The sequence below is a fragment of the Schistocerca serialis genome, chromosome 2 (assembly GCF_023864345.2).
Source record: "Schistocerca serialis cubense isolate TAMUIC-IGC-003099 chromosome 2, iqSchSeri2.2, whole genome shotgun sequence".
In the NCBI taxonomy this organism is placed as follows: domain Eukaryota; kingdom Metazoa; phylum Arthropoda; class Insecta; order Orthoptera; family Acrididae; genus Schistocerca; species Schistocerca serialis.
This window is the reverse complement of record NC_064639.1, coordinates 479,458,107-479,482,383: the sequence shown is the minus strand read 5'-3', so window position 1 is coordinate 479,482,383 and position 24,277 is coordinate 479,458,107. Positions and strand designations below refer to the sequence as shown.

Genomic DNA, 24,277 nt, shown 5'->3' with positions numbered 1-24,277 from the left:
TCACTTATGATCTTCACAATTTCTGCATAAATTATTATTATTATTAAGTGCTGTGGGCCAACAACAACAGGAAATAAATCTTCCACAGTTACAGTTTATAAATGAATAACTTTATTTGTTAATAATCAGTTTTAATACTGAAGCCTGATTGTTAAATAATAAAAAAATTCGATGGTATGAAATGGAAGGAAAATAACAGGAGAATGTGGACTAGAGGAAAGGAACAAAAGAGGAACCCACTTGGTGGAATTTTTTGCAGAGCATAATTTAATCATCACAGCAAGTGAAAGAAGGCTGTGTACATGGAAGAGACCTGCACACACTGGAAGGTTTCAGATTGATTGTGTAATGATAAGACAAATTTCGGAACCAGATTTTAAACTTTCAGTAGCAAATTGTAAAGTAAGAATGTAGGGACATCAGTAAAGAGAAAGAAAGTGTTGTTGTTGGGTAGATCCCATGGAAGAGGTGTTGGCCAACTTTTGCAGGATGAACTAGGATCAGAATACGAGGTCACCAATTTTTTAAACCTAGTGCTGGTCTGGAGCAGGTGACAGAGGATTTAGGATCACTTTGTAAAGATTTTACTAAGTAAGACACCATGAGTACAGTGGGTGGGCCAGATAACAGTATTGACAGAGATCCTGGGTACAGTATAGAGTGTGAGCTGGCAAAGATAGCATCACCACTGAAGCATACTAGTGTTGAGTTTGTATCTGTTCTTGGGTGCCATGAACGACCTCATTTGAACTCTTCTGTCAGGAGAGTTAATTTGGAATTGGAACGGCTGCTTATGTTGGGTGCAGGGTCACATGTTGGTGTGGTTCCTGTTGATTCTCTCAATAGGTGGGATTATACTAGGCATGGCCTTCACCTCAACAGGAAAGGGAAGGGTAAACTGGCTGGGAAAATAGCAGGAAAGTTAAATGGGGAAGGCACTGTCATGAGTGACGAAATAACAGTTGTTATAGCGTTCAGAAAAGACCCTTTTTTAGGGTATGGGCAGAAAGAAACCAAGTTTTAAGAGAGGTTAGGACTGATACAAACCTTCAGTTTGAGGGGGGAAAAAAATTTTAGCTTATCACATCAGCATAAGCAGCTGTTGGTTAAGAATTTTCAACAATCAGCAGAAATTTCAACTCTATCCAATTTTAACCCAGTCAATGTGAAATGGCTATCTTCATTGCATCAAAATATTCCAAGGACTGAGAAATAAAATTAATGAATTAATTATCTGCATAGATGAATTAGAATCCTCAAACCCACTTGATATAATCTGCCTCTCTGAACATCATGTGACCACTGGTATAGAACTTTTAAGTGTTACAGAATTTAGGTTAGCATCTCAATTTCGTAGAGCAGAAATGGAGAAAGGAGGAGTTGCCACATTCATCAGGAACTCTCACAAATTTAAGAACATAGACATTCATAAATTTTGCCTAGAACAGCATATGGAAGTATATGCAACAGAAGTAGAATTTCATAAAAAGTCCTTCATAACATTAAGTGCAAACCGAGCACCTGCAGGTAACTTTAATCTGTTCATAAACCACCTTGAAGCTGTACTGGCCCATTTAACAACCAAAAACAATGAAATAGTGGTTGCTGGTGACTTCAAGGTAGATTTCCTAAAAGATTCTCCCAATAAGAACTTATCTGAGTTAGTAACACTATCATTCAACTTAATTCCCGCTGTAAAGTTCCCAACTAGGGTAGCCAACTGCTCACAAACAGCCATAGATAATATCTTTACAGAAAAGTCAAATGAACAAAATTATATTACAAAACCATCAATGGCCTCTCAGACGATGACATGCAATTCCTTCCGTTAAATGTTAAAACTGAACAGGATATAAGGCCAATTAAATGTGAACTCAAGAGGGTAATCAATAAGCCAAAAATTGATTACTTTAGGACACTCCTCAGAGACATTCACTGGAGTGATGTTTACAGTGCTCATGGCATGAATGAAAAATTCAACGCTTTTTCTAATAAAGTGCTTACCTTATTTGAACACTGTTTTACCCCAAAACTAAGTAAGGTGAGAGCAAAGTCTACAAAGAAGCCACGGATTACTCAAGGAATAGAGGTATCTTGTAAAACAAACTGAAACAGTTCTGATGTTGGTGCTGTAGCACATTACAAGAAATACTGCAAAATATTAAAGACTGTAACATGGACATCAAAGCAAATATATTACACATATTACAAGGAAAAGATAGTCATATCAGATAACAAAATAAATACAATGTGGGATATAGTGAAGGAAGAGACCAGTAGAGCCAGACATGAAGAAGGGCAAATAGCATTAAGAATAAATTATACATTGATGACAGATGTGTATAGTGCTGCAGAACTTTTTAACAAACTTTTTATAACTGTTACTGAAAAGATGGGGTTGTCAGGTTCTGCAGATATTTCAATTAACTTCCAGAATATGAATTTGACCCTCAGTAGCCCAGCAGAAGCTATGTCCACCAAAAAAATCTTTAACATCAAAAACATCTAGTGGGTATGATGAAATATCAACCAGGTTTATTAAAGAATGTGATTCTGAGTTAAGTAACATATTAAGCTATCTGTGTAACCAGTCGTTTATCAGTGGAATATTTCCTGAATGGTTGAAATATGCTGAAGTAACGCCACTGTTTAAGAAGGGAGATAAAGAAATACAGTCAAATTTCCATCCAATTTCACATTTGCCAGCATTCTCAAAAATTTTAGAAAAGGTAATGTACTATTGGCTTTATAACCATCTTACCACAAACAACATACTGTCAAAGTCACAGTTCAGATTTCTAAAGGGTTCCAATATTGAGAAGGCTATCTACACTTATAGTGAAAATGTACATAATTCATTAGACAAAAAACTGCAGGCAACTCGTATATTTTGTAATCTGTCAAAGGCATTTGACTGTGTAAATAACAATATCCTTTTAAGTAAATGAAAATATTATTCTGTAACAGGATATGCTGCAAAATGGTTCAAATCTTATATCTCTGGCAGGAAACAAAGGGTGTTATCAGGAAAGAGACATGTATTAAGCTATAAGGCATCATCCAGCTGGGAACTAATTTTTATATATAAGGATGGATATGTGTGTGTGCGCGAGTGTATACCTGTCCTTTTTTTCCCCCTAAGGTAAGTCTTTCCACTCCTGGGATTGGAATGACTCCTTACCCTCTCCCTTAAAACCCACATCCTTTCGTCTTTCCCTCTCCTTTCCTCTTTCCTGACGAAGCAACCATTGGTTGCGAAAGCTAGAATTCTGTGTGTATGTATGTGTTTGTGTTTCTATCGACCTGCCAGCGCGTTCGTATGGTAAGTCACATCATCTTTGTTTTTAAATACACACTCCTGGAAATGGAAAAAAGAACACATTGACACCGGTGTGTCAGACCCACCATACTTGCTCCGGACACTGCGAGAGGGCTGTACAAGCAATGATCACACGGACGGCACAGCGGACACACCAGGAAACGCGGTGTTGGCCATCGAATGGTGCTAGCTGCGCAGCATTTGTGCACCGCTGCCGTCAGTGTCAGCCAGTTTGCCGTGGCATACGGAGCTCCATCGCAGTCTTTAACACTGGTAGCATGCCGCGACAGCGTGGACGTGAACCGTATGTGCAGTTGACGGACTTTCAGCGAGGGCGTATAGTGGGCATGCGGGAGGCCGGGTGGACGTACTGCCGAATTGCTCAACACGTGGGGCGTGAGGTCTCCACAGTACATCGATGTTGTCGCCAGTGGTCGGCGGAAGGTGCACGTGCCCGTCGACCTGGGACCGGACCGCAGCGACGCACGGATGCACGCCAAGACCGTAGGATCCTACGCAGTGCCGTAGGGGACTGCACCGCCACTTCCCAGCAAATTAGGGACACTGTTGCTCCTGGGGTATCGGCGAGGACCATTCGCAACCGTCTCCATGAAGCTGGGCTACGGTCCCGCACACCGTTAGGCCGTCTTCCGCTCACGCCCCAACATCGTGCAGCCCGCCTCCAGTGGTGTCGCGACAGGCGTGAATGGAGGGACGAATGGAGACGTGTCGTCTTCAGCGATGAGAGTCGCTTCTGCCTTGGTGCCAATGATGGTCGTATGCGTGTTTGGCGCCGTGCAGGTGAGCGCCACAATCAGGACTGCATACGACCGAGGCACACAGGGCCAACACCCGGCATCATGGTGTGGGGAGCGATCTCCTACACTGGCCGTACACCACTGGTGATCGTCGAGGGGACACTGAATAGTGCACGGTACATCCAAACCGTCATCGAACCCATCGTTCTACCATTCCTAGACTGGCAATGGAACTTGCTGTTCCAACAGGACAATGCACGTCCGCATGTATCCCGTGCCACCCAACGTGCTCTAGAAGGTGTAAGTCAACTACCCTGGCCAGCAAGATCTCCGGATCTGTCCCCCATTGAGCATGTTTGGGACTGGATGAAGCGTCGTCTCACGCGGTCTGTACGTCCAGCACGAACGCTGGTCCAACTGAGGCGCCAGGTGGAAATGGCATGGCAAGCCGTTCCACAGGACTACATCCAGCATCTCTACGATCGTCTCCATGGGAGAATAGCAGCCTGCATTGCTGCGAAAGGTGGATATACACTGTACTAGTGCCGACATTGTGCATGCTCTGTTGCCTGTGTCTATGTGCCTGTGGTTCTGTCAGTGTGATCATGTGATGTATCTGACCCCAGGAATGTGTCAATAAAGTTTCCCCTTCCTGGGACAATGAATTCACGGTGTTCTTATTTCAATTTCCAGGAGTGTATTTTTCCCGCGTGGAATGTTTCCCTAATGGAGGGAAACATTCCACGTGGGAAAAATATATCTAAAAACAAAGATGATGTGACTTACCAAAGGAAAGTGCTGGCGCGTCGATAGACACACAAACAAAATTCAAGCTTTCGCAACAAACTGTTGCCTCATCAGGAAAGAGGGAAGGAGATGGAAAGACGAAAGGATGTGGGTTTTAAGGGAGAGGGTAAGGAGTCATTCCAATCCCGGGAGCGGAAAGACTTACCTTAGGGGGGAAAAAAAGGAAAAAAGGACGGGTATACAATCGCGCGCACGCACACACACACACACACACACACACACACACACACACACACACACACACATATATATCTCAATGACCTTTCATCAGTAACAATACCAGATGCCAAGTTTGTTTTGTTTGCTGATGATACAAACATTGCAATAAATAGCAAATCAAGTGTAGTCCTAGAAAGATCGGCTAATAAAATATTTGTGGACATTAATCACTGGTTCCTAGCCAATTCTTTGTCACTAAACATTGAAGAAACACACTACATGCAGTTCAGAACTTGTAATGGGTGTCCCACGAGTATATGCTTAACATATGTTGACAAGCAGATAGAAGAAGTGGGGAGTGTTAAATTCTTGGGATTACAGCTTCATAATAAATTCAACTGGGAGGAGCACACCACAGAACTGCTGAAGCATATAAACAAATCTCTATTTGCAATGCGAATTCTGTCACACAAAGAGAATATAAAAATGAAAAAGCTGACATACTATACTTACTTTCACTCCATAATGTCATATGGAATTATTTTTTAGGGTAATTCATCAAGCCAAGCTAAGTTTTCTGGGCACAAAAATGTGCAATAAGAGTTATATGTGGTGTGAACTCAAGAACATCCTGCAGAGGCCTGTTTCCAATATACGAGGGCTATTCAGAAAGTAGGGAACTTGGCATTAAAAAAAACTAAGTACAAAAAATACATTTTATTATATAAATCTGAAAGAGTGCCCGACATACTACTTTTCCACATGAGGCACTTATCGCAGCTGTGGACAAGCTTTGAAAGAACTTCGTTGTAAAATTCTGCCGCCTGAGACTTCAGCCAGTGCGTAACGCTCACCTGGAGTGTCGCGTTGTCATCGAAGTGCTGTGTTGCAAGCCAGTTCTTCATCTTGGAAAACAAGTGGAAGTCTCTTGGTGCGAGATCGGGGCTGTAGGGCAGATGAGGGAAAATTTCCAATTTGAATGAATTAATCCTTTAACTGTTCTGGACATTTTAACGTGCGTGCCTTTGTACCTGTCCCTGTGTTCTCTGAACACGTTCACAGTACCAAGTAGAAGGACTGGTGGCACATGTAAACACGTTCAGAGAACACAGGGACAGGTACAAAGGCACGCACATAAAGAAGTACAGAGCAGTTAAAGGGTTAACGAGTTCTTCAGTGCAGTTTGCCATGTGAGGTCAGGCATTGACGTGCAAAAACAAAATTTTGGACATCAGCTTTCCTCGGTGTTTGTTTTGAACTGCTCTTCTAAGGCTGTGCACAGTTTGACAGTACCAAGCAGAATTTGTGGTTGCTCCATGCCTGTCGCCATCAACTTCCTTGCTGACAAGGTTTGCAAACTTTTTTTTTTTTTTTTTTTTTTTTTTTTTTTTTTTGTGGGTGGGGGGTGTACTTCGTGTGTCCCCTCTCCATGGACTGTAATTTTGTCTCGCAATTGATGTGTTTCACCCCAGTCTTGTCACCAGTTACGATTCGATCCAGTAATGAATCACCATGTTTGTGGTAGGCTTCCAGAAATGTCAATGTTACCCCCATTTGCTGTTCGTTATGGTGCTCTGTAAGCATTTTGGGCACCCATTGTGCTTTTCAGTGACAATTTCAAACAACAAAGCCCATGAAACTTGCAGAAAAGAAGGCGAAAACTCCGTTATTGTGAAGCGACTGTTTTCACGAATCGTTTCATCAACTTTTGTGACAAGATCGTCAGTCACAATGCTCGGGTGTCCACTCTTCTCTTCATCAGGAACATTGGTTTGACCATTTTTAAACCGAATGCACCATTTCTGGATGGAACATTCCCTCATTATGACGTTTCCGTACACTTCGCACAGTTCACAATAAATTTCTAGAGGTTTTAGTTTTTTTGCCAAGAAAAACCGTATCACAGACCACATCTCACAACTGGCGAAATTTTCGATTGCAGCGCACATTTCAAATTTGAATATTGAAAAAACCAGACGAGCAGAGACGTTCTCGCTGTCACGGCTGGATGCCAACTGAGCTGCCGAGCATGCCCACACCAAAATATACGCGATTGGCGCGCACCTAGTGGCGTCAGATGGAAACGTTCCCTACTTTCTGAATAGCTCTTGTATTTATTCCTTAATGAAATTTATCATTAAAAATATATAACTTTTTCAAACCAACAGCTCAGTTCATGGAATCAATGCTGGAAATAAGAATAATCTTCACAAGGATTTAAAATCACTTACTCTTGTACCAAAAGGTATGCATTTTCAATAATTTGCCAGCTCAGCAACCAATGAAATTCAATGTAATAGAAGCCTAAAGGATTTATTGGTGGTCTCTCTCTCTCTCTCTCTCTCTCTCTCTCTCTCTCTCTCTCTCTCTCTCTCTGTGTGTGTGTGTGTGTGTGTGTGTGTGTGTGTGTGTGTGTGTGTGTGTGTGATGTACAATCTAGCGTTCGAACCATTTCAGTGCAGTAATGTGTTCATTGTAAATAAGTATTGCAGTAGTTCTGTTATATACCAAAAACAATATATATATATGACTTCTGGACGACAATGGAAGAAACTATCAGAAAAATTCCTGCACATAGAAAAGATATACAGACATATCACAGGAAAACATAGTCCACACAAGAACACCAACAAAAACGGAAAACACCTGATAGACTTTTGCAAAAGCCACGACCTCGCCATTATGTCAACAAAATTCAAGAAACCAACACGAAAACTTACCACATGGAAATTCCCCAGCGGAAAGCAAGAACTACAAATCGACCACGTAATAGTCCAGAAAGACTCACAAAAAGAAATTTTGAACATAGACACCCGTAAAGGCTACTTCAACTCAGGCCACCACCTACTACAGATCAGGATTCGTCTTTTGCCCAAGAAAAAGCTCCAGAAGAACAAAATTGTTAGACCAGATCAAGAATACGTTACTTTAAACCAGACACAAATATTACACAAAATTAAAATGGAGAAAACGACAGACTGGACACAACTTTCACGAAGAATCCGAGAGGCCATGAAACTAGCACAAGCACCACGCACACGGAAACACCGTTGGTGGAACCACACATGTGACCAAGCTATTGACCAACGAATCAGTGCATGGAAAAAATTTAGTAGCCATAAATCCCGAGAGAATTGGATGAACTTCTTGAAAACACAGAAGCAATCAAGCAAAATCATTCGCAGTGAAAAACGACAGTATGACAAACGGCGACTGACAGAGATAGAATCGGACTTCATGAAGAACAATACAAGAAACTTCTACAGAACGTTCAGAGAAAATATGACTGGATATCAACCACCCAACTTGTGCTTCAGAGGACCGGATGGAACCCTAGAAACCAATACCAAAAACAATTGTGACTTTCTGGCAAAGTACTTTGAAAAACTGCTCAACACGGACCCCCCTATGGAAGAAATGATGACAGAAACGAGCACATACAATCCAGATAGTGAACCTTCAACTCTAGAAGAAGTTAAAGAAATAATCAAGTCACTCAAGAATCGTAGAGCACCAGGGGAAGATGGCATCATCGTGGAAATCTGGAAGTTACAAGACCCAGAACTCACCAAAGACATCCACAGGATCTTGGAAGACATCTGGAAGACCATGAAAATTCCCGACGACTGGAAAACTGCCCTGATACACCCACTACACAAAAAAGGTGACAAGACTGACCCGAACAACTACAGAGGAATATCCCTACTACCAATCACATACAAGATCCTCTCTAAAGCTTTACTGAACAGACTAGAATGCCAGACCGACCACTTGATTGGGGAATACCAAGCAGGCTTCCGTACAGGGCGGTCTTGTGCGGAACAAATTTGGAACCTGAAAATGATTTTACAACACAAACAGAACCTGATCATTACCTTTGTTGACTTCAAAAAGGCGTACGACTCTATCGACTGGAAAACTCTCTTCGAAATTCTAGCAGAATACAAAGTAGACAACAAAACACGGGCTATCATAGAGCAAACTTTAACCAACAGGACCTCCAAAGTAAAGTTCTGTGGGGAAGTATCAGAGCCCTTTGAAATTCGCACAGGTGTCCGACAAGGCGATGGCCTCTCACCTCTCCTTTTCAATATGGTGTTAGATAAGGTCATAAAAGAATTGGAAACATCACAACAGGGGATAACCTTAGGAAACCTACAGGTTAAATGCCTGGCTTTTGCAGACGATTTGGCGATTGTCACGAAAGGTATAAAGGAAACAAAAGACGCTACTGAAAAACTGCATGAAATCGCTTCCAAAACTGGACTACAGATCTCTTACGAAAAGACACAGTTTATAAGGACAAAGAAACTCTCATCTCTGAACACAAAGTATGGCACGATTTACAAAACGGCAAACTTCAAATACCTCGGTGAAACACTACAAATGAGTGGACATAACAGAGACTCAAACGAAGAAAGAAAGACTAAACTGGACAAGGCAAACAAAGTAGTGTGGAATCATTACAAAAAGAATTCTATCTCACAAAAAGCCAAATTACGCCATTACGACACGGTGGTGCTCCCCAAGGCACTATATGCAGCAGAGAACACACTAATCCTAGGGCATACACGTATCAGACAATTAGAAAAAGTAGAACGGAAAATACTTAGGAAAATATTCGGCGCCACTAACAAAAATGGAATGTGGATCAAGAAACCTACAGAGGAACTGTGCAAACATACGGAGACAATCACAGAAAAGATTAGAAAATGCAGACTACAATTCTATGGACACCTATACAGGATGCCATCACACAGGCTGACCAAACAGATCTTTGACTGGGTAACCACTAGAAACAACAAATGGGTGGCAGAGGTAGAAAACGACCTGAACCAACTCAACATAACAGCAGACACAATAAACGACAGAATAAAATTCAGAAACATCATTAAGAAAAGTAAACTACATGAGATACAATGTGACAAACGAACAGGCATAAAATGGACCGAAGAACGCAAGCAAGATCACAGCCAGAAGATGAAAGAAATATGGGCAACCAAAAAGGCAATCAAGATGAAGCTGAAGACACAAAGCAGACAAGAAGCATGGACAGAGGACCGGAAACAGAAACACAGCGAGCGAATGAGGGAAGTTTGGGCAGCAAGGAAGGCAGCAAAAGGAACTGGCCATGTAGTTTAGTCCAAATGCGCTCTTTAAGGGCAAAACACCAATAATAATAATAATAATAATAATAATAATAATAATAATAATATATTTTAAATTTAGTGCATTAATGCGATCTTAGCAAATGAGTGTTGGAAAAAAAAAAAAGAAAAGAAAGAGAAGGAGAGGCAATCATTCAACTTGGGACCTGTAAAAGGTACATTAGCTTATTTTAGTTGTAAATATTTGTCATGTATTATTGTTTTTCTGATGTGTTCTATATCCTGGAGGAACTCCTCAGTATGGATCAATTGGAATGAAAGTAAATCTAATATAATCTAAGACATTTCCAGGAGCAGATTTGGACTGACTACAATTGACTGGTTATGCACTGTAGACTGAAACTGAAAAAATTGCAAAAAGGTAGAAAATTAAGGAGATTGGTCCTGGGTAAGTTGAAATAACAAGAGGTTGTAGAGAGTTTGAGAGGGAGCATTAAGCAACAACAGGAGAAAGGGATACTCATGCAGATGAATGAGTGACTTTGAGAGAGATTATAGCGAAAGCAGCATAGGATCAAATAGAAAAAGGACAAGGTGTAACAGAAATTCTTGGGTATCGCAGGAGATACTGAATTTGATTGATGAAAGGAGAAAATATAAAAAATCTAGCAAGCTCGAAAATGAGTTTCCTCCAGGCCTGCAACATAGTTGTCAATTCCGACTATCAATTCTTTGCTTGAAGTGAATCTTCATCCGCCTGGAAAAATTTTCAGTTTTTGGAAGAGATGGAAGTCTGACGGAGTCATATCAGGTGAATAAAGTGGGTGTAGTAACAGTTCAACTCATACCTTAGTTCATGTAATTTTGCCATGGCGACAGCACGTGTTCGGGCGCGCATCAAGTGTCACAGCACCCATCTTGCAGATAATTTTTTCATTTCCAATTCTTCAGTTAAAATGTGATGTACCCTTTCAGATGACATCTAGCAAGCATGAGAAATTTCACGAACTTTCAATCAGCGATCTTCCATGACCATTTTGAGCACTTTTGCAATGATTTATGGAGTAGTGACACATCTTGGCCGACCACTGCACGGATCTGCTCTCCCGACCAAATTTTATTCTACATCTACATCCATACTCCACAAGCCACCTGACGGTGTGTGACGGAGGGTACCTTGAGTACCACTATCAGTTCTCCCTTCTATTCCAGTTTCGTATTGTTTGTGGAAAGAAAGATTGTCGGTATGCCTCTGTGTGGGCTCTAATCTATCTGATTTTATCCTCAGGGTCTCTTTGCGAGATATACATAAGAAGGAGCAATATACTGCTTGACTCCTCAGTGAAGGTATGTTCTCGAAACTTTAACAAAAGCCCATACCGAGCTACTGAGCGTCTCTCTTGCAGAGTCTTCCACTGGAGTTTATTTATCATCTCCATAACGCTTTCGCAATTCCTAAATGATCCTGTAAGGAACCACGCTGCTCTCCATTGGATCTTCTCTCTCTCTTCTATCAACCCTACCTAGTATAGATTCCACACACTGGTGAGCAGTATTCAAGCAGTGGGCAAACAAATGTACCGTAACCTGCTTCCTTTGTTTTCAGACTGCATTTCCTTAGGATTCTTCCAATGAATCTCAGCGTGGCATCTGCTTTACCGACGATTAATTTTATATGGTCATTCCATTTTAAATCACTCCTAATGCCTACTCCAAGATAATTTATGAAATTAACTGCTTCCAGTTGCTGACCTGCTATATTGTAGCTAAATGATAAGGGATCTTTCTTTCTATGTATTCGCAGCACATTACACTTGTCTACATTGAGATTCAATTGCCATTCCCTGCACCATGTGTAAATTTGTTGCAGATCCTCCTGCATTTCAGTACAATTTCCCATTGTTACAACCTCTCGATACACTACAGCATCATCCGCAAAAAGCCTCAGTGAACTTCTGATGTTATCCACAAAGTCATTTACCGTATTTACTCGAATCTAAGCCGCACTCGAATCTAAGCCGCACCTGAAAAATGAGACTCGAAATAAGGAAAAAAAAATTCCCGTATCTAAGCCGCACCGGAAATTTGAGACTCGAAATTCAAGGGGAGAGTAAAGTTTTCGGCCGCACCTCCAAATCGAAACGAAGTTGGTCCATTGCAATATGAGACACAATTTAGGTCGAATGAATGATGATACAGCTACAGTAGTTTGGTTCGAGTCGTAAGCTTAGCAGTTAAGCTTTACCAGGTAGCCATTGCTATGCGTCAGGCGCTCCGTCCGTATTTATACGGGTACCCTTCCTTTTTCGTGTGCTTCGTCTGATTTGAATCGATTGCTTATTTTGCTTTGATCTGATAAGTGCTGTTTTCTTTGTTATAGGTGTTTGCGTCACTTTAAGCTGAAAATGCACTACTGTACTGTGTGTCACGCATTGTTTGTCGCATTCTGATAGTGCGTGTTTACGGCCTGTCGCCGCTCGCGGCATAGCTTGCTTTTGTGCGCGCTACTGCCGCTTGCAATTAAAAAAAAAAAGAGAGAGTAATCGTCTCACTAGCGAAACAATGGCAAGAGACTGCTATTTGTTGTTACTTACACTGCTGCTTTCTTTGATAATCATCAACAAGAACCAAATAATAGACTGCGTATGATAGAACATGTTCTGAACGAGAGTTAGGCGAAAATGTTTCTCCGTTTGAAAATCTTTGCGGCCGCTTCTTCAGCACATCAAATTCTGCACAGAAATTACAGTCATCTTAAAATTAAAAATCTAGTCAGTTGCCGTGCTTCATTTCTGACTGTATCACTATTAGTCATAAGAATAATACGAATATAAACATGACACAATACGTATATTCTTCCGCGTTTGCTATTGTCTCACTCTAGTTCCTTAGTTTATTAGGCAGACAGGATTTAAATGAGATAGCAGCAAACACGAAAGAATACATGGCAAAATGTTTATATTCGTATTATTCTTATGGTGAAGAGAATACTGCATGTGACTCACATTTCATCAGGTTCCTATTAGCAACCATCTCTTCTCACAGGTAGGAAAAAATTCAGAAAGTAGAGTTGGCCATATTGACAAACATCCCAAACAGTCTTGCATGTCGGATTTTCGTAGTACATTGAAATTCTGCTACATTCGAAGATGAACAATACGGAATTTGTATTTACTTCGTTGGATAATGTATGAAAATGCAGTGGTCGAAACTCGGGGCGGAGAAAAAAAGCTCGTCTTCCACCTTTTTTTTTTAATTTATTTACTGACGCGGAGGTTTTGGCGCCAGTATTTATCATTGTGCCTATGAAGCATGCCTGTGTAGCGCTACATATATTTGACGGCAGAAGTTAGTTGTGGCGGCACCTACCAACATTTTTCAGAACTTCCACTTGCTTTCCACTCGATTCTAAGCCGCAGGCGGCTTTTTGGATTACGAAAACCGGAAAAAAAGTGCGGCTTTTTAGATTCGAGTAAATTTTTATGGAGTCGAGGTAGCAGTTGTCGTTATACTGGTTATCACTGTTAGCATTCAACCGCGATTCTTATACATGTATTTTAATAACGCGTTTCAAGAGACAATGCTCCCATCATCAGGTTGTAAAATCTATGTCATGAAATTAAAGGGACTAAAAAGACAAAATACCATCACAAATAGTTGGGAAGTCCACAGAGTAAAACAGAATTAAAAGTATATTGGACTGTGGGTCCCCGTCTTACATTGAAGTTGTTGACACAAGTCGATGGCCGTCCCGTAGTTACCAAATATGCTGTCGCACTGTGCCGGCTCGGGAGCCGTTGTGGACTGATGTGCCTAGGTGTTGTGGCGTGGTTACAGCCGTGTGCTTGACAGTAAAGCTATGCTATTGGGTGCTTGATTTCCTTATAGCATTGGTCTGCCATCGTTAGTCTCTTGCAGCTCCGTCAGTGACATGCTACAAGTTTAAAATCGCATACCTACCCTAAAAGTGTCTTTCCGCCGTCCACCTAACCTTTGTAACCTCTTGGTTCATCCCTATGAAATCCCCAAACCACCTTCCCTACCCTCTGGCTTCTACCCTTGGAACCGCCCCAGGTGTAAAACCTATCCTATGCACCCACCCACCACCACCTACTCCAGTCCTGTAACCCAGAAGGTGTACACGATCAAAGGCAGAGCCACGTGTGAAAGCACCCACATGATTTACCAACTGAAATGCCTACACTGTGAAGCTTTCTATGTGGGAATGACCAGCAACAAACTGTCCATTCGCATGAACGGACACAGGGAGACAGTGTTTGTAGGTGATGAGGATCACCCTGTGGCTAAACATGCCATGTTGCACGCGCGCGAGCGAGCAAGTGTATACCTGTGCTTTTTTCCCCCCAAAGGTAAGTCTTTCCGCTCCCTCTCCCTTAAAACCTACATCCTTTCGTCTTTCCCTTTCCTTCCCTCTTTCCTGATGAAGCAACCTTGGGTTGCGAAAGCTTGAAATTTGTGTGTGTGTTTTTTTGTTGTGTCTATCAACATACCAACACTTTCTCCTTTGCTAAGTTACAGCATCTTTGGTTTTACCAAACTGTTCGTTTAATAAGTCATGGTTGGAAAATACTGACAGTTATTACAGACAAATGGAAAAGCAGGCAGATGCTGAACTCGGGCCAGATCAGTTTGGGTTCCACATGAATGTAGGTACACGTGAGGCAATACTGATCCTGCAACTTGCATGAAAATGCTATGAGACAAAGCTGTCATTTGAATGTATTTTAATAGCTTTCAGGTGTCTTGATAACACTTTTTATTATTTCCAAAATCACCTTACACACCTTGACATTTTGTCATTTTCAAAGGCTACAAAATAAAACAGAAAATTGGTATCTAAAGATATGAAAATATGTTACATTTCTTCACTGATTAGATACATAGTATAATCCAGTGATGAATTCAGCCCCCCCCCCCCCCCCCAGAAATTGGAAATTCCATTATCACCTGGTCTGTTAACTTGTACCGATATGACAAAATTTAAACTACGCCAGCTGCTGTTGCTAACGAAGTTTGGAGTCGACTAAGGAGAAGTCATGATGACATGCCGTTTTTACAAGCAAAATGAATGTGTAACACAATAGGTGGTGGCTGGGTCCCTATAGTTTGGTTTCGTTACTTATTGGTTTGGTTTGGAACACTTAGCATTTAGTTGTTTTTTTTTTTTTTTAATTGCCAACACCAACAAATTAACAGTTGCTGTATAATAAGTGTGCGGTAAAGCTAAGCGTTGCAAGGTGTGTTGGCAACACCGATTGTGGAATAAGTCAGCCTTTCCTCTCTCATGTCTTCCCTCACTGCACCTCCAATCGGCCTAACGTGTAAGCTAATCCCTTACCTACGCAGCCCACCCTCGCTGTGAACTTTATTCTTATCTGCCACTCGTATCTATACTTTATTTGCCCTTAGAATAAACCAGATATCGCAAAACACATCCCCGGGTATTGCTACGGAATTGGAAATAGCATCTGACATTTTAAAAGATTGTTTTAATTTTTTTATTGCATTACTAGGAATATTTCCAAGATTTAATAGCCATATAAATTTTTCCTAATCTATGAGTCCAAAGCTCAAACCAAATATTTGTGTACACTTGACAATGATTTTCACTGTGTCAATGGGGATACACAATTTTTGCCTAAAGAAGCGGTACATTCCACCATGAGTGGGACGAAAATGGCTGGCTCTGAGCACTATGGGACTTCACATCTGAGGTCATCAGTCCCCTAGAACTTAGAACTACTTAAACCTAACTAACCAAAGGACTTCACACACATCCATGCCCGAGGCAGGATTCGAACCTGAGACCGTAGCGGTCGCACGGTTCCAGACTGAAGCGCCTAGAACCGCTCGGCCACACTGGCCGGCTGAGTGGGACGTTTGGCAACACTGCTCTACGAGTATAATCTAAGCTTTCATTGTTGTATAAAAACTCAATGCACTGTTGAAACTGTTGTAAGGTTGTAACAGTCAGTCGACAGGTTACTATGGAAGTGTGATGTGATTATGTAGTCTACTATGAGCAACCTTCGTCAATTTATAACATAAAAAGAAGTGTTAGTGCCAAAATACAATGTAGAAACAACAAACTTTAATTTCTTTCTTTTCTAATAAAAGAAGTGTATAGACGAGTGTGAGTTTACTGAAAGAAGTGCTAGTTATTGTGACTATGAATTGGGTAGGTCTACCAAGTCTTCAGTTTCCCTTCCATAGTTTTCAAACGACAAATGTGCTATTTCTGGCCCATCCGTAAATTGCAATTCTAAACAAAGTATTGAATGCAAGATTAAGTATCAGCAAAATTGGGAGTGTCAGTACAATTGGTTGTACTTTGATCACCAGCGGGGTGGGGTTTTCTGCAAATTGTGTGAAATGCATTTAAAAAACGACATCGAAACTCTACAGAAAACAGGAGGAGTGTTCATTTCTGTACCTTTCACTAAATTTAGAAAAGCTACCGAAAGCATGGGGAAACTAGAAAAGAACGCCAACTCAGAAAAACATGCAAGAGCCGCTGCACTTTAAAACTGTAGATTACAGGGATTAAAGGCTCCAATTCATACACACATATTTAAACAAAATGAAAAAGCTTAAAACCACTAAGCATTGTCATTGTTAATTCGAAGTCTGCATTTCATTAGTAAGGAAGAAATACCCCACACAACAAAATATGAACCTCTAATTCATAAGGTAGTACTTAAAAGCGACATTAATCTTGAAAAGTGGTTAAAATTTCAGAGCGAAGGTCCACATATCTTAGTAAGCAAACTTTCTTACAACAGATTATTATCTTGTTCTTTCGACGGTGCTCCTAATTTTAGTGGTTCTATCTCAGGAGTCCACATTCAGTCGTCAGAGAGGAAGGGCCATAAGCTGCCATACATTCACTGTAGAGCACATGTTTTGTCAATTGCTGCCATCAAATCTAGGAATAAACACCCCATTATAAAACGCACATTACATGTTGTTAAAGACATTTACAAACTTTTTCATGGTTCTTCCAAACGAGAAAATGTTTTCCATGAAATTCAGTGTGCTTCAGAGCAACCTGTTTTAAAAATACCCGAAGCTGTTGACATCCGATGGTTAAGTACCTATCGCACATTTCATGCTATTTTCCTAACCTACAAGTCCATTATAATGGCATGTGAACATATATACAAGGGCGGTGCGGATTTAACAAGTTTAGCTGGAGGAATCTTGTTAGAAATGATGAATTCCAATTTCAATGTAGGTTTAGTGATTTTGGATGATATGTTAAATGCAGTCTCAAACTTACGTAAAGTTTTGCAGAGACAATCACTTAAAATTTCGCAAATCCCTCTACTTGTTTCTGGAACTCTGGAACATTTAAGACACATCGACTGTCTTTGCGACTACGATGGACATAGTGCAGAAAATGAAACTCTTAATAAAATTAAAAAACTGCAGGACGACGCAACAGAAGTTAAAGGTGTGCTATTCACGAATGAAGAGGAGCAGATTCAAGATATGAAAAGGAGATTTGTTAAAAGTATGATTGATGAAATTGAGCAACAGTTTGATGAGGCAATAAAAGTGATAGAACGAAGTGCATATTTTGAAAGTTTTAAAAAATTTCTACAGTTTAGTGATAATGACTAAAGAACTGTGCTTGATTTTGGGACTTACAAACGTCGATGCTGTTATTGCAGACTTGCATTCTTTTAGGTATGTTGTTAGTAACAAATTACACGATACGTCTTCTGATGTTGATTCTTTCATTCTGAGAGCTGACATCGGCTATGAAGCACTACGGACACTCGCTGAATGTCTACTGTGCATTCCCGTTTTTACTTGCAGTCTGAAAAGGTCATTTAGTACAATGAACAGGGTGATGACAAAATTAAGGAATAGGATGGGTCAGGAAACGCTCCGAGCTCGTGTGAAGATTTCAACTGAAGGGGACGACGAGCCAACAGAAAGTTTTATTGGTGACGTCATCAAGAGATATGCTGTAAAAAAGCCTCGACGTATTAGTTTGATGTAAATGTGAGTTTTTTTGCATGGGATAAAATTATTTTATTATTTAATATAATTAACTTAGGCTTAGCCTAAAAGCTTAGTACTTAACCTACAAATTATTTAATTATATATTAGCTATTCATGAAAAAATTTTAAATATTAATAGCGCTGCTATATGTTTAGAACACTATCACTTAAATTTTAAGCCTATAACTTCTGGAGAGTGGCCTTGTATGGAAGTATCTGAGGGAAAGGGTGGAATGGGGGGAATAAAAACTGCAAGATCAAGAGAGGAATACAGTAAGATGGTTCCAATGGACGTTGGTGCAGTTGTTACTAGGTGACAAAGAGACTAGCACTGGATAGACTAACAGGGAGAACTGCATCAAACCAGTCTTCAGACTGAAGACAACCAAAGCAATGATGACAATCAACGTTGTCACTATACAGACTTAACAGTTGCGTGGATGCCACAAAACACAGGAATTTGGACCAAAATTATTCATGCTACTTAAAACCAACATCAGTGATGTGATCTGACTCCAACATATGCTAGTTAATATAAAGGGAACTTATAGTCTAGTTTCGCTGAGCACATGTAATTTCGTGCTCTTTTGTGGCAGCTTTACAACTGCTAAGATTTTTGGACAAAGACTGTGTTAAAGGAGCATTTTATGAAAAGGTTTTAGCTTCAAAACCATTTACAGCAGAATAAATAAGTAAAAAAAGAAATCAATTGCAGTTATGGAAGATTTATTTCCTGAAACAGGTCATCCACAATCAAATATTACTGACTGTAGGCAATTTTTCACCTTTGAGCATAGCACATTCTACAAGCATTTGCAATGTCTCTTCACTCTTATGGCAATGATGTATACATAAAAAGTGAAACAGCCTTACCATCTTTGTTTTAGATGTACAATATTTATTAAATTAATCCTGTAAGTGTCTTAACAAATTGAGGTAGCCTTACTTGTAATTTCCGGCTTGGTGCAGTCTCTGAGTTTCGTGAATTGTTAGCAGCAGTCACGACACGCCTTTCAAGGCTTGCCAAGTTCTCACTCAAAAGGAACTCTCCAGATGCTAATGCAATATCACGTGATGGATCAATGTCCTGGTCGCCAGAGTCATCCTGGTCAATAGCAGGTACCTGTTGATTCCGATGAAACAATCTATTCACTTGATCGGCAACACGCTGAGCTACATTTGCACGACCACGTTCACGAACACGTTCCAATAATCCTTGGAAATGGCTTTCATGGAAGAAAGATGTACCCATCAGTTTATCCAGATACCTACAATCAATAAAGACAATAACTGCAACATATATCAAGGTATTAAAAAAATCTGAATCAGAAATATTTGGAATATCATGAAAATTTGTGAAATGAATACACTATTACAATTCATTGTCAGAAGAGGAATGTTAGTGGAAGGAAATGCAGAGAGTATAATTATGATTTTTTCCACATTACGAATACATTTCAAATAATTTATCATCAACCAGTCATACAATTGTTGCGCTTAACTTACTTAATAGAGAAAACTCTAATTTTATGGGAAAGACATGCTGGCAATTACTTACCCTCAATAGGCAAAATTTCAGTGCTGCTGACAGACATATTTAAAAGTATTACTCTGTGTGTGTGTGTGTGTGTGTGTGTGTGTGTGTGTGTGTGTGTGTGTGTGTGTGTGTAGGGGGGGGGGGGGGGGGGGATGTAATAGTGTTACATTTTTAACTCTGGGAGTTTACCTTCAAGGACTGAATACCAGTGAGCTTTCAACACTTTCTGCTGTAATGTTAGATCTCACATAACGTAATGATTATTCGTTTCTGTTCCAACAGGCTTCGTCACACTGTGCCAACTCTGGCAAACAAACAGTAGAAGTTACTCACTGTCTTTCATAGTGATCACGTGCTCCTAAATGCACCAGAGATTGTATGTTTCCCGCATGATTTGTGCCTGTATGAAAATGACAGGCAGAAGATTTGTAAGTAACAACGATATCTTGAGGTGGCTTTTGGAAGATACTGAAGATGAAGCCGAGTTCACTGATGAGAAAACACACAAAGAATCTATTCCTGTGTGTGTTTGTGTCCATACAAGTGAATCTGAAAGTAGCAACGAAGATGGAAGTGACAATCTGCAACCCCTCACATGTGACTGGCAGGTTATCATGATGTGGTGGCAATATTATCAAAATTATATACTCTGTCAAACCACAGGGATTCACTATTTGTCAAAATGCTTGCCCAACAAAAGAACTTCAATATTTTCAGCTATATTTCATCAACTTTACTTTGATTTGTTGGTGATCACAACAAACATGTATAGGAGGTGACTCTAGTGACAAAATATTCAGTGTGGTGCTCATGGAAAGACGTTTCATCAAAAGAAATGAAGGCATTCCCCGGTTTTAAACTGAACATGGGTCTGAACTGGATGGCAGAAGTAGGTGGATATTCTGCTGATGATTGACTAAACTGAACTGCATTCTTCAAGAATTTTATCTCTCATCTCCAGTTTATTCAGATATTTTGGATGCTGGATGTAGTTTTCCTGCTGCAATTCAAGGCAGTAAGCATACTAGAAAGGACAAAGTGAAGTTTGTGAGCGAATATATTGCTAATAACTGTAAAGACCTTAATGTAACGGAAGTTGTTACAGATGAGAGCACAGTTGGTTTCAAAGAAAACATTCAGCTAAAGTGTTGTAATCTAAAGAACCCTATACAGTGGGGCTTTGCATTTTTTGTTTGTGTTATTCAGAAGACTTATGTTTTTTCTCACATTACATATGTCAAGACAACGACTGCTGCTCTTATTCATGCTGATATGCTGTTTACCTCTATGAATAGCGATTCATTTGGCACAAGATCTGCAAGCATGCACTGATGTCATCGGCTTTCTCATCTACGTGGCAGGTTCTACACAATCGCTACAATTGCTTAAAAACTATATTAAATGAGAACGCATACAACGGGGCCAGTTATGCTAGAAAGCTTTTCCACTTGATTTCAAAAAACAAGAAGTTTCAGCAATTTTATCTTTGTGCCTATCAGTGTATTACATAAATGACGTGTGTATCTTTCCACAACCAGTGATCAGTGATCATGTTTAGTACATTCTTTAGTCATGAAATATAGCTGATCACTGGTTACAGACAGAAACAGCTACTTCAATTTGTTAAGCTGAGAGGAGTGGACAGAGCTGATCAGTATTACATGGGAGGGGGGGGACAAAAATATGGAAACACCACAAAAATAACACATTACCAAGCCTAATATGGTGTAGGAATTGCACTGGGATTCTAAACAGCTTCCAATCATCTTGTAACAGATAAATGCAGGCATTACATGGTTTTCATGAGACTCTTATACCACTCTTCCTTCAAAAAGAGTTTGCGAGTTCAGGTAATGATGATTGATGCGGATTGCGATCCCACACCCTTCTCTCCAAAGCAGACCACAAAGGCTGAATAATATTGAGGTGCGGTGACTGGTAGCCAGAACTATTCATACTTGTACTCACAAAACCTGTTCTGGATAATGCGAGCTGTGTGTGAACAGGGGACTGTTATTTTTGGAACACATCACCATCACTGGAGAATAAACACTGTATTTGGGGATCAACCTGACCAGCCGAAAGTCGCACAATCATTGGCAGTAATAAGACCTTGCGGAGTACCCGTGGGACACATGTAATGTCATGATACGGCTGCCGAAATCATCGCCGAACCCCAACGATGTTTCACTGTCGAGATGTAAACTTGGGCAGAAGTTGGAACAGTGTGAAACAAGATTCATCTGACTAAATGACTTTCTTCCATTGGTCCATAATCCAGGTTTTACGGCAACCAGATCAAGTTTTCCTGTTCTGAGCATTTGCATCATTAATGAGTGGTTTTGGAATTCCAGCTCACCTTAGAGTTCCCTGCTTATGGATCCCTTTTGTGTTGTTTTGGTGCAGACAGGATTCACAAGTGCAACATTCACTTCTGCAGTGACTTCAGCAGCTGTCATGCACTTACTTTTTGTTACAGTCCTCTGCAATGACTGTGAAGATCACTCAACGCACACTTTTGTCCATGTTGTAACATAGTGGATGATGTTTCTCCACTTTCCCTGCATGTGGTACAAATCTTTGATACAATGTAGTACAACACTGTTAATTCAAAATTGTTAATGATTAGAAATGTAATTCAGTGTTATCATTGCTTATAAGATTGTGTAATTTTTACTAGTGAATTGTTAACACAGTTTACTGTAGTGGTCGAAGATGCTTTTCAACATCTAAAATACATTGCTATAAAATAAGTTGAAAAATGTGAGTTGCGAAATTAGGCAATGTAAATTGATTTAGAAACACAGTCATAGTAAACTGCAAAAAGCAGTATTGCATTTATTAATTTGTCTCATTTATTTTGTTTGTACAGTTTTCATTTTGACAGAGCTACTTTGTACGTGTCAATGAATCCATTCATACTAATATGTCTGGCCTGCAGCGAGGTTGATACCCCATCACCACATTAAATCTCAATGGAACAGTTATTATAACACTAAGAGAATCCATCTTCTCAGTTTTCCTCTTACCTATTGTGCATAACTCATTGTGTTTACCATAAGAAATAACTGTTTGGGAGTGATAAGGTCAGGGTGTAGCGCAAAGAAGTGATATCTCATAACCAGAAGTAAAATAAAATGGAAAAAAGGGATCAATATTATACTGTAGTAGTAATGTCGGCAACATTTATATCAGTTATTGTGTGTCCTAATACTGAATGAAATACAGTTGATTTTATTTCCTGGATAGCTCAGTGGTTCCTCAAACAAACCTTAATGTACTATTTATATTTCTTGAAACTTTCTTCCAAAGTGAACTGAAGGGTGTCAAGTTGTAGCACTCCTTACACGAGGTAAATAAACAAAGAAAACTAGTTTTAAAGATAAGAAAAAACTCTGCCCTAGCATTCATCTGTCATGACTTAATGAAGTCACAGAATGACTGTGTGAGGGCTTTATCCCCATTCCACAAAATGTGTGTAGATTATTTGCTATGTCACTTCACTCTGTTCTGTCCAAAAGGGAAATCAAGTCAAGCTACTCAATCTTTAGTTATAGCTTAGTTACCAGAATACAAGTGATCATAAACTGCTACTTAAACAAGGATCAGTGACATTCTTGTGAAACTCAGAATCCAGAGAACCAGTACTTGAGGAAGACTGTGCAACAATTTTGTTGCTACTATCTTTTATTTTGTGCAGTGGTCATGAGAGCAAGGCATTTACAGAGACACTGAGACGATTGTTTTTCCTTCACTCAGTACACAAATGGTATAGGACAGAGACTGCTAATACTGGTGGGAATTATTCTCCACCATGTACTGCACGGTTGCTTGTGTAGTATACATGTAGATAATGTAGCTGTCAAGTAATGGTTTGTGCGACTAAAAAGGTCATCACCACACTGATCTCTGGCACTGAAGAGACATGAAACAAAGTCAAAACAAGAAAGCAGTACGCCTTATTAATATCAAAGAGCACAATTTCACTTAGTAAGTTCAAATGGGACAAAATAATTTGTCTTTTGTAAATGGGGGTCATATCATTTTTTTAACTCGTACAGGGTATGGCACAACACCACTACTAAGACTGCAATTAGAAGTTGTGCAAAGTAACAAAGAGTACACTGGGCCGTTCAATGTGATTACTGCATTGTCTTGTCTGCATGATCATTGAGAGTGTATTTAATATGCTGCATACATCTGATGTTGTTGCACAGAAACACATTTAAAACTGCCTGGTCAATGGTTCACTGCTGTCTGCTAGGGTCTGGACTGGTGGGTGGAAAAAACACAAATGCCTCAGACTGCACTGCATATGTGGAGACAGAAATTGGCACACACAGGGTAGCAACATGTGGTCTTTTTTAAAGAAGTCCCCCTGCAGGCTTTCAATGGTTATGTCCACACATCAGTTAGGTACTACCATAGTGATCACAACCTGGCAGGCTGCCAGCCTAGAGGCATAGGAGACAAATATCAAGTGTCTCACCACAGGAGAAAACCACGTACTGAAGATGGTGTATCATGGGGCTTTTGCCCTTCCGCAGTACAGCCCGAT

General features: G+C 40.1%; 1 protein-coding gene across 4 annotated transcripts in view; it reads right to left on the bottom strand.

Annotated features, from left to right (window-relative positions):
- The window catches only part of LOC126457404 ((E3-independent) E2 ubiquitin-conjugating enzyme UBE2O), a 221,671-nt gene that overhangs the window by 48,046 nt on the left and 149,348 nt on the right, over nucleotides 1–24,277 (bottom strand). For all 4 annotated transcript variants that reach the window (XM_050093669.1, XM_050093670.1, XM_050093671.1 and 1 more), the window contains one exon: nucleotides 19,129–19,450. In XM_050093669.1, coding sequence (XP_049949626.1) covers nucleotides 19,129–19,450 — 322 coding nt within the window. The remainder of the gene's footprint in view (nucleotides 1–19,128; nucleotides 19,451–24,277) is intronic.